The 10,745-nt window shown below is 66.4% G+C and overlaps 2 protein-coding genes across 2 annotated transcripts in view; one reads left to right on the top strand and one right to left on the bottom strand.

Annotated features, from left to right (window-relative positions):
- Window positions 1-5,711: 5,711 nt before the first annotated feature.
- On the top strand, window positions 5,712-7,190 carry EMIHUDRAFT_250655 (hypothetical protein; the record flags this gene model as incomplete). Its single annotated transcript, XM_005756554.1, has 3 exons — window positions 5,712-6,169; window positions 6,343-6,481; window positions 6,786-7,190. The coding sequence occupies 3 exons, from the start codon at window positions 5,712-5,714 to the stop codon at window positions 7,188-7,190; spliced, it is 1,002 nt and encodes a 333-aa protein (XP_005756611.1).
- Window positions 7,191-7,586: 396 nt separating this feature from the next.
- The window catches only part of EMIHUDRAFT_471310 (hypothetical protein), a 7,016-nt gene continuing 3,857 nt past the window's right edge, over window positions 7,587-10,745 (bottom strand). Inside the window, exons 5-7 of the mRNA XM_005756553.1 lie at window positions 10,577-10,646; window positions 10,155-10,513; window positions 7,587-10,123 (exon numbers count right to left, since the gene is read on the bottom strand). Coding sequence (XP_005756610.1) covers window positions 8,155-10,123; window positions 10,155-10,513; window positions 10,577-10,642 — 2,394 coding nt within the window. The 5' untranslated portion in view covers window positions 10,643-10,646 and the 3' untranslated portion in view covers window positions 7,587-8,154. The remainder of the gene's footprint in view (window positions 10,124-10,154; window positions 10,514-10,576; window positions 10,647-10,745) is intronic.

Below are 10,745 nucleotides of genomic sequence, written 5' to 3'. Positions count from 1 at the left end.
GTGCTCGCACGAAACGAAGGGCGTGGTGGTGCAGATTGGCGGCCATCGTGTGGATTGGCGGCGGCGTCATCGCGCAAAGCATCGTGCGGAGAATGCTCAGCGCCGGCGCCGCGACCGCCTCGGATGAGCCGCCGGCGAGGTGCAGGCAAGCTGTCAACGCACCGCTGCTCGGCTGCGGGCCGAGCGGGATGGAGGCGCCACCGCCGTGCGGGATGGAGGGGGGCAGCCCGGCCCAATCGGAGCAGCGCGACGCGATGGCCTTCAACGACAAGTTGATCGCCTCGTGGATTCGCATGGGCTCGGCGTCCAGGGTGAAAGCAGTCGGCCCCTCGGGGCTCGCCGAAGCGGACGGGCGGTGGGCGCCTCTTCGCGCCCCTAACGGGCTGCTGGGCCCGGGCGGGCTGCTGGGCTGCCGGAGCACGTGCTGCGTCGCCTCAAGAGGCAGGTTGCCAGGAAGCGCGCTGGGCTGCAAGATGAGCTCGGAGACGACCCGCGTGCCTGGCCCCCCCGAGGCCGCCCCGAGCTCGATGTACCAATGGCGGTCCGCGCCGTCGTCCGCAGCTGTGCTTGGGCCGGCAGCGCCCGCGCCAGCCGCCATGCTCGCAGCGATCGCGCGGGCCACCTGCTCGTCCTCGGTCCCCTCATCCGGCGGCTCGGCGCCGCCTCCGTGCTGCGGCGAGGACTGGGGCGAAGACACGGTGGCGGCGACGCCTCCAAAGACGGCCGTGCGGTCTGCGAGGTGCGCCCACCCATCCTCGGTCTTTGCGAAGAGAGAGAGCGTCCCCCGCGCGAGCAGCAGACCGAGGATATTCAGCTCGCCGAGGTTGAGCAGGCCCAAGTCGAAGGTAGCGTTCTCCCCAAGCTCGACGCCGCTCGCGGCCTCGTCGCTGCGGAAGGACGTCGCCTCGGTGAGAGCGCTCTGCTGGCTGCTCAGGCGGTACACGTCCTCGCCCATCCCGGCCAGCGAGTCAAATACGTCTGGCGGCAAGCTCGGGCAATGCCGCCAGGAGTGCCCAGTCTGGCCGCAGATCCGACAGACCTCGGTGGACTGCTGCGAATCGGACATGCCAGAGACGCGGCTGCCCGAGAGGTGGCTGTCGCGGCTGTCGCGCAACAAATCGGCGGCCTCCCGCTCGAGCTCGCCTCGCCGGGCCTGTCGCGCTGCGACGTACGCAGGCCGCGCGTGGCGTCCCGGGCCGCGGCCGACGCGACTGGACCGCGTCCGATCCGCCAGGAATGGCTGGTCCCACTCCGACGCGGCCGCCCGCCCGCCCGCCCGAGGCGCTCCGCCGCCGCCGTAGCGAAGGCCCTCGTGGCCGCTGCTCTCGTCGCTCTCGGTCCCCGGAGTCTCGATACCCATCTCGCTCTCCTCGCTGAGCGGGCCCGTGGGGCTCGCAGCCGACGGGTCCTCCTGCAGGTCGGCGTTCCCACCGGCTGGCAGCGGCGAGAGCGGCTCGGCGCCCCCCCTCGGCAGGTCGGTGGTGCCCACGAGGCAGTGGAGCGTCGACGGCGAGGTGGAGGGCAGCGCGACGACCAGCCAGTGGTTCTCGCCGCCGGGCAGCCGCTCGGTGCTGCGGAAGCGGGCGCGCTCGCCTCGCTCGCGCCGGCTCTGGAGCAGCCAGGCCGCCGACCCGTCGGGCATCAGCTCCACCGCCTCCACCCTCGACCCGCCGTCGCAAGGCACGAAACTGATGGCGCCGCTGCCTTGGAGCGCCGAGTCCTGACTCAAGCCGGTGGCGCGGGAGAGGTAGGGCAGCCGCGACAGCCTGGCGCAGCCCGGTCGGTCGGCGAAGAGGGCGTACACGTAGAGCGGCCTCGGCAGCAGCAGCGGCGCCGACCCGCAAGCCGCGCCATCTACGGTGACGTGCGCCACCGAGCGGTCCAAGTCGACGAGGAGGCCGAGCGCGCGGCAGCTGCGCCACCGGCTGTCGGTGAGGCCGGCCAAGCTCAGCGGAGACGCCGCGCGCCATTTCGCGGGCAGGTTGGCCGCGCCGACGCCCGGAGGCACCACGCCCACAGCGCCGGCCTGGATCTGGTCGTTGATGGCGCACTGCGTCACGACGTCCGCCGACGGCGCCCCGCACATCGCGGCCGCCGCATCGCCGGTGACGACGCCGAGGCCACGCACGAACTTGCAGAAGCCGCGCTCGTCGCCGCCCTCCTCGTCGTGCGACAGCTCAAAGTAGTGCCGGCCAGAGCAGAGCGGCTCGAGGCAGAGGAGCGCCTCCGACTGGTGGCCGATGCAGACGTACTCGACGATCCCGTTGGCGTGCACCGTGACGAGCCTGCAGTTGGAGCAAAAGGCGCCGGGGCTCTCGTGCGTGTCCCAGCGCGACGCGTTCAGGCTCATGCCGCGAGGGTAGACCCAGAAGTGGAAGCCGCGGTCCGGGTCTCCGTGGAACCCGTCGTGCATCTCCCCGCAACCATGCATCGCCGCGCGGGCGCTCGAGCGGGGCACGTCCTCAACGTGGCTGACGAGCGCGGAGGCTCCGCCGGAGGCGCTGCTCGGCTCGGACGCGTCGACGCGCAGCAGCGGCGTCGCCCACGTGTGCAGCGGGTCCGAGCGCAGCCCGTCCGGCTCGGGCGGCTGGAGCGCAAGCGGCGGGCGGCGGGCAAAGCGGCCGAGCACGCCGCTCAGCCGGCGCGAAAAGGTCGACTCGTCGGAGAGGAGGCCGGCGGAGAGCGCGTCGTGCGCCGCCGAGGCCGCGCGGAGCGCCGCCTCGGTCAGGCCCGAGCGCAGCGCGATCCACAGCAGCACCTCCAGCGCGGCGATGCGGAGCGGCGGCGGAGAGGCGCCGTCGCGCGCGAGCCTGTCCATCGCCTCGAGCGGCGCGGCGCGCACGCAGCCGGCCGGGACGGTGGTCGCGCCTGGCAGGCCCTCGGGGATGTCGGAGGGAGCGCAAAGGTCGAGCGCCTGACCAGCCGGGAGCGCGGGGTCAGGCGTGCGAGACGCGGCTCCTCGCGGCGGGCCGAGGGTCAGCCTGCTCGACGGCCAGCGAGTCTGCCATCGACTGGACGAGGGTCGCCTCACCGCCGCCGTGGGTGCACGCGGTGGCGAGGAGAGACATGGCGAGCCGCATCCCCACCGGCGCCTCTGCTGATGGGCTCTGCGCCATCGCCACCGAGTGCCGATGCCAGGCGGCGAGGGCTGCGAGCGCGGTGGCGGCGCCGTCGGCGTCATCACGCCGAAGCGTCGGCGACAGCGCAGCGGCAGTCGGGTGGGGTGACCAGGAGCTTCCCGCATCGGCGTCACGCGCTCGCGCCGGGGCCCGTCCTTCGGACTTCAGCTCCTCCACGCGCGTCGCCTCCTTTGCGAGGATGGAGCTGAGGCGGCGCGCCTGCGCGTCTCTGAGGACATCGGCCGCAGAGCGGAGCCGGCTGGAGGGCGAGCGACGGGCGCGTGCGTGCGGGTGCTCGTCGAGCGCCTTCACGCGCAGCTGCGAATAGCCTGCGTCGGGCGCCTGGCCGTCGTCCGGATCGAGCAGGCAGCACATGTACGCCCACTCGCGTGGCGATAGGCTGCTGATGTCACCACGCTCGTCCAGCGGTCCCAGTGGAGCCTGGGATTCGCCAGGAAGCCTCGAGTCGGCGGCCGCATCCTCCGTGTCATCCTGCAGGATGTCGAGCACCGGCCAGTCGACGGAGGCGGCCGCCGCCATGCGCCAGCGGACGCCGGAGCGGAGGCGGCGCGGACAGCGCAGCAGGCAACCTTTCAGGCAACCTTTCGTGGGAAAAAGAATTCTTAAGAGACAAGCCTCTCTCACAGCACACTGGCACAACAAGGGCGCAGACTGGCGAAAAAGAACTAAACAACGGATTACCCGGCTGATATTATTTCTTTTCTTTCCCCTATAATGATTTATCGCTATAAGATTTCCCCCGAGTTTGAAAAGGGCGACGGACGCTTGCTTGCGTCCTAGCCTCCAACAACGCCTCCCCTCCCCGGCGCAGAGGGGCCCCCGGAGGGATGCTCAACCGCTCCACGCCACGCCGCTTGCGGCGGTCCTCTTCCCAGTTCCGCCGAGGCCCCGCGGTTAACACGCAACACACAACGCGCGACACGCACACACCCCGCACACCGCACACCACCACAACACACAACACACAACAAGTAGGTAGGTAGGTAGAAAGGTGAAGAACAGCCAGGCTCGGACTGGACACCAACGCGGTATGGGTGGACGCTGGACAGATGATGACGACACGCACGAGCGACACACAGACACAAACAAGCTCACAAGACACACAGCCAGCGGGCTGCCACACACCCTGAGTCGGCGTACACATAACTCAAGGCCATATCCTCCCTGTCGCCCCGCCCAGCACTCCACGGTGCCAAGAGAACAAACAAGGGCACAACGACACAACAGACGACAGGAAGTGACATGCGAGGCTAGAGCAGGCTTGCTCTACCTCCAGCAATCTCTCCGGCCGGCGAGGCACGGACGAGACCGTGTGTGGGGTCTAGTGAGGTGTCTATGGACGCCCTCCTCAGGGGCTAGCTGCCTGCGGCTAGCCCTAATCTCGCACTCACAGGCGATGACAATCCAATGTATGAGTGTATGCAAGCAGAGGCGCGTGTGCTAATTCTAGGCCGCACGTCGTGGCACTATGACGAAGGTAGACGTGCGGCCGCAGCGCGCCCACCACAGTCTCGGTGGTGCGCGCGTGTTAGCGACAGAGTTGCGGGGAGAGCCATGCCCGACTTTTCGAAGGCGAGCCCCACGCCACGGATGCCAGCCGTGCTTTCGCGGGAGTCGTCTCACGAGCCGCTTCCCGTCGGCACTGTCCCCGAGTAGCCCCGCCTTGGCGGCACACACTCTCGACCAGGACAGTCCGGCCTACGGGAACGTGTCGCGCGCCGGCGACGATTGCGGCGTGGTCGTTTTGAAGCGAAGATGGCACGACCACCGCCCTGCTTCGCAGACCGGGCAAGGAGGGGCCTGCTCCCGTTCCGCGAGGAACAGGAGGTCTCCCCCCCTCTCCCGGCCTGAGCAGCGACGTGTGGAAGGCAGCCCCTTGAGTCAAGGGCGGCGCGACCGTTGTTCCGCATCAAAGACCAGAGGCCCCGGTCAGGACAGATGGTCGCGCCGCCCCCTCCGCCCGCCCGCCGCCGCGCCGCGCCGCCGCTCAATGATGATTAATTCAGTATTAATTAATAACTAACTAATACCCCACCCGCCGCCGCGCCGCGCCACCCTGCGTCGCCCGCTGCCTCGCCGCGCCGCCGCCTCGCGCCGCCCGCCGCAGCGCCGCGCCGCCGCTCAGTGATTAATAATTAATAATTAATACCCGATCATTAAGAGAGAGAGAGAGAGAGAGAGAGAGAGAGAGAGAGAGAGAGAGAGAGAGAGAGAGAGAGAGAGAGACGAGAGAGACGAGAGAGAGACGAGAGAGAGAGGGAGAGAGGGAGAGAGGGAGAGAGACGAGAGAGAGAACAAGTGCTCGTCTTAAAGAAAGAAAAGAAAGAAAACGGACAACCCAAGGGTGTGCTTAAAAGAAAGAAAGAAAAGAGACAACCCAAGGGAGGGATGGGAGAACGGCACGCCGCCACCACACAGGGATTTTAAGGAGAGGGGTGTGGTGCGCTAGAGGGTGTGTGCTTGTCTTTCTCCTGTAATGGGACAAACGTACTTTTCTTTCCCACTTCCCACTCGTGCGCTCCCGCTCCGCCCTCCTCGCACACACTCACTCGGCGGGGCAAGCGAAAAACAATGGACGACCCCCTCCTGCAGGGCGCGCGGGCCCTTCAGGCGTCGATTGCGGGCGAGGGGCTCCGGCTCCCACCCGTGTCGCGCTCGCTCCAGCAGATCGAGGACGAGACCCGCGCGCTGGCGTCGGCTGCCGCTCGTGCGCCGGCGGCGACGGCGATGGCCTACCGCTTCCTCGCACAGCAGGGGATAGACGCCGATGGGCTCGACGCCGCGACGCTCGACATGGCGGTCGACGAGGCCTCGGCCGACCTACCCGCCTTTGGCGGCGGAGCCGACGCCACCGCTGTGGATGCGCCCGCATGCGACGTCGACAGCCTGCTCGCGCGTGAGCAGTGCCGTGCACTGGTCGAGTCGGTCCGTCGCGCGGGCGAGCTGGTGACGGCGCGGTACGACGCGGCCTACTGGTCCAGTTTCGAGGAGGCGTGGGGCGGCACGCGCGACAGCCTGCTGCGCGACGCGTCTGCTCTCGGCGCGCCGCCGCCCGCGGTGCCGCCCACCGTCGCCCAACCGGGGGCGGCGGCGGCAGCCGCCGCGCCCATGCGCTCCCGCACCCACACGGCGCGCGAGCTGGCGTACGGCGGGGTGTTTGCCCGCCTTCTCGCGCTCAACGGCGGCGCCGGCGCCACCGGAGACAAGCCGCGTCGGCGGTCAACGTCTGCACGCCATTGGGGCCGCACGGCGTCGGCACGGGGGACGACGAGGGCGCGGTGCGCGTGTGGGACGTGCGGCAGAGGGGGGCGGTGATGCGCTTTGACGAGCACTCGGACGTGGTGCACGACCTCCATTTTGAGCTGCCGCGCCTGCAGCTCGCGAGCTGCTCGTCGGACGGCCACCTCTCCGAAAGGGCGGCTCGAGGCGCGCTCGGATGAGCTGGAGGAGGAGCTGCTCTGCCTGGCGCCGCTCAAGGGAGGGAAGAAGCTCCTCGCCGGATCTGACTCGGGCGTCCTCGGCGTCTTCTCGTGGGGAGACTTTGGCGACTTTTCCGATCGGCTCACCCCGGCCCGCAAGCCGCCAGGCGGGCGACTCACCACACCAGGGGGGGCGTCCCTGACGCGTCCTGGACGCGTGCCGTAGGCGGTGCTCGGCTCGGGCGAGGCCATCGAGGCGCTGGCGCCGCTGAGTGAGCACGCGCTCCTCCTCGCTTCCGCCGACGGCGTCCTCCGCGCGGCGTCGCTCCACCCGTCGAGGATGCTCGGCGAGGTCGGGAGGCACGCGGACCCGATCGAGGCGCTCGCCGTCGACGCGCAGGGGGCGCTCGCCGCGACGGCCGCCCACGACGGCACCGTGCGGTTGTGGGACGTGTCCGAGGCGGCATTGGGCAGGCGAGCCGCCCGCAACGGCGGGAGTGGCGCCGCCAGTGCCGAGGCGGAGACCGAGGACGAGGCGGAGGAGGCGCGGCCCCAGGGCAAGAGGCGGAAGGGAGGCAAGGGCCAGGGGGCCATCCGGCTGGGAAAGGACTTTGACTTCTCAGACCTCTGACGAGGGCGAGTGAAGGCTAATATCGGGCTGTCCTGCGCGCTGCGGCGGTGTGCGTGTGCGGTGCCGTGCAGCAGAGCAGTACCGAGCACGCAGCAGCGAGGGTGCTCCGCCGAGTGCGCTTGGCCATGTCTCTTAAGTATTATTCATGGGGGTCACAAGAGACATGACCGACAACACCCTCTAGACTAGGGCTGAAAACCGCGAGCGCGGACGACACATTCACAGGGCATACCGGCATACGGCTTTACGTGGCCCAGTACGTAGAGATATAGACCACAGAGTGGAGTGAAGCCGTGTGATAGCTGATACCAGGTGTGTACAGCTAGAGCTACCAGCGCGCTAGGGCCGGGGAGGGGGGAGGGCGGAGAGCTAAGAAGTTCTTTATAACTTTAATTAAAGAAGCGCGACTTTCAAATTTTAACATTTCACCCACTAAATACAACAGGAGTGGCGAGTGCCAACCCAACAATGCCGACCGGTATGGTGCCGGAAAGACAACGCGACGGCAGTCCAGAGACGTAGGCTGACAGCGCTGCGGGCCCCGTGCCGGAATCGAGCCCGGCCACAGGCCGTGGCTCGAGAGCGCTTACGCTCCGAGCCACCGCTGCACGCACGCTAGACTAGACTGCGACGGTTCACCCCCCCTCACGCACAGTCAGTGTTCAGCGCTCACTCAAGGATTGGCCCAGTGCCGACAAGCGTCTTTCGTCGTTGCGGCACCGGACCAAGGCCCGCGCATATGCAGGGATGGTCGGGTGATCGATCTGCAAATTACATCTGCGCGCCTTGCTTGGTTGTGCTCGCGTTGCACTAGCATTCGTCCTGGCTACGTCCACGTTAACGGCTCATGGTTCCATTGCATTTTCCGATTAGTTGCGGTAGCGCTACGGTCCGCGTGGGTGGGAAGAAGGGTGTGGCCACTGAAGGCATTTTTCGGCACCCTGATTGATGACCCTGCAGTGGATCATTCGCCCTTGCTGTAGTAGTACGGCGAGCATGGTTTGTCTTTGTTGTTAGGCGCACGGCCGTGGAGGCACGGCATGCTCAGCTCGATGATCTCCTTGTTTGAGTACCCGAATTCGCCTCCGTCGTCAGTCGGGAACAGGTTGCGGAACGGGAGCCCGCCAAGGGCGATGTCTTGCAGGAGAGTCCCCGGGACCCACGGGAGAGTCGGGTTGGCCTGCCTGCCGCGGTTGAAGAAGTCCGGGGGGCGGTACTTTGTCATGTAAATGAAAGGACCCGACGTGGAGTACGTCCTGGCGCATTGCGTGAGGTTGTGGGTCAGGGATCCGGGCTGCGGGGACGGGAAGGTTGGCTGGTCGCAGTTCGACGAGAAAAGGGGGTTGAACACCCCGCGGACTGGCTTGCCGCGCGCATTCGTAATTTCAAACAGCTCGGCATCATTTGTTTCACCCCACACATTGGTGAGGCTGGAGCAGGCGGGCCCAAGAAGGTCTTCAGTGTCAATTTCTTCGGCATCGTACTCGTTGCCGTTGGGGTCGACGCCGGCGTGGACCTGGTAGATCATTTTCGCGTCTGTGTCGTTCATTGTCGCCGCATCGTGCCACTGTTCCGCCAAGGACGAGTTTTGGTGCCCGGGCGGCATCCACTGTGTCTGCCCGTCTTTGCCGAGCAAGTCCTGCCACAGCTGCAAATCGAAGTGATCGAATGAGACCGGCGCGACCCAGTTTCGCAGTGTCATCCTCTGATTCGACGCCTTGACCATCCCGTCGATGAACTGAACATTTACGAATTCGTCTACATGGGCTTGCCAATCTTCCACCTTCACGTTTCGGGGGTAGCCAAAGTAGTTCTTGTTCGTTAGGTCCGGCGGGTCGCTCTTGTCGTGTGGGCCAAGGTCCTTTTTGACAGGGTCGGTAAACCGCCCAGTGTCCATCATGCTCTCTTGCCACGCCATGAAGTTCTTGTCGATGTAGGCGTGGTAGGAGAAGAAGAGGGCGGGGTCCGAAGGCGAGGTTGTCACGTCGCCAATCTCGCCCAGCGTCTTGTCGTGTGCCGAGGAGTGCAGGGCGAACACCTTCTCGAGCTCGCTCTGCGTGCACGTCTCCTTGTCAGCCGGGCAGTACACGCCTTCGAGGGTGCCGAACAAGTTCTCCTCCTGGCAGTTCTGCCACTCGATCCAGTTGCGCGTGTTGTTGGAGTTGGCGCACGCGTCAAAGTCGTGCTGCGTGTAGCGGAGGAGGGAGTCCTGGTCCGAGCGCCCGTTTCCATCAAACTGTTTTTCGTTGCCGATTTTAACCGGGCTCGTGCCAACGCCGCGTCCGTTCGGGTTGCGGGTGACGTACGGGGAGCACGTCGCTGTGTCGAGCGTCGGCCCGCGCATGTAGACGTCCACGAGGTCCTCAGGCTGGTCGCACTTGCAGTTCTCGTCGGTGCCGTACTTGGGCGCGTCGCAGCAGCGCACGCAGTTCTGGTCCAGATTGTGATCGAACTTTTTCTGCTTGCGCAGCGGACCCACAATTGGGCTCCGGGGCGAGAACCACTTGCCGACGACGCACTCGTTGGTCACGGGGGGGTTGGTCACGGGGTCCGGAGCAGGATCGCTGCCCTTCGGAGGATAGCTGCTCCAGTACTCGTGGTCGAAGTCGCCGTATCGATGCAACTTCCGGTACGCCCAGCGCCCGTCCGCGACTTCAAAGTTTGGGCCGGACCCGGTCTGGTTGCCGAAGTACTTGTCCGTCCAGATGTACTTCTTCGGGTCGCAATCCTTTGTCTTTTTTGGGTCGCAATCCTTGTAGTACTTCCCCGCCGGGACTTTCTCGGTCCCGTTGAGGAAAAGGACGGGCGCGCTGTCCAGCGGCATGTTCCACCAGGGGATCGCCTCGATCTTCGGGTCGATGGAGAGGATCGCCATCTCGAAGGTCCGCACGAACGACTGTGTCCGGAACTTAGTTACAGAAAGTACGGTGGCCCTGGTCGCCGCGCGGGTCCGCTGCTGCGCACGCGTGCAGATTGACGAGATCGGCGAAGGCCCAGAAGGTCTTGCCGTAGCACGCTCGGCCTTCCTTGGTCGTCGTTTCGTCCATGACTCGGAGCGCGCACGCGAACCTGTCGATCTCGGTCTTGCTCATCTCGCGCCACTCCTTCCGCTCCCGGGGTTCCGTCAGGTGGTCGTTCTCCGTCCCGATTCTCGTGGGATCGCACGTCGGCCCGAAGCCAGTCGGAGAGTTCGGTCCCTTCTTCTGCTTGTACTCTGGGAGGGGGCACTCCCATGGTTTGGTCGGGGGGGCGGGTCCCGGCCCTGGCACAGTTGAAAACATGAGGGTGCGGTCGGTCGCCCCGGTCCCGTCTTGGTCCTGCACCTGTTGACGGGGACGTGGGCAGTGAGGATGGGGCGATTCCAGCATGTGTGCGTGGATGCGCACCGACGCAGAGAGCGACCCGGCCACGAGGGTCGCCAAAGCAAACCAGCGAATGTAGAGCGTCATCATCAACCTGCGACGACCACGGTGGTCCATAAGCACACGGGCGTCAAAGTTGACAGGCGCGCTTGCATTGGATGTGCACAAACAGCTATGCGCAATATGGAGGTGT

The sequence above is a fragment of the Emiliania huxleyi genome, assembly GCF_000372725.1.
Source record: "Emiliania huxleyi CCMP1516 unplaced genomic scaffold EMIHUscaffold_962, whole genome shotgun sequence".
Lineage (NCBI taxonomy): Eukaryota > Haptophyta > Isochrysidales > Noelaerhabdaceae > Emiliania > Emiliania huxleyi.
The sequence above is the reverse complement of the archived record's forward strand: the minus strand, read 5'-3'. Positions and strand labels throughout refer to the sequence as shown.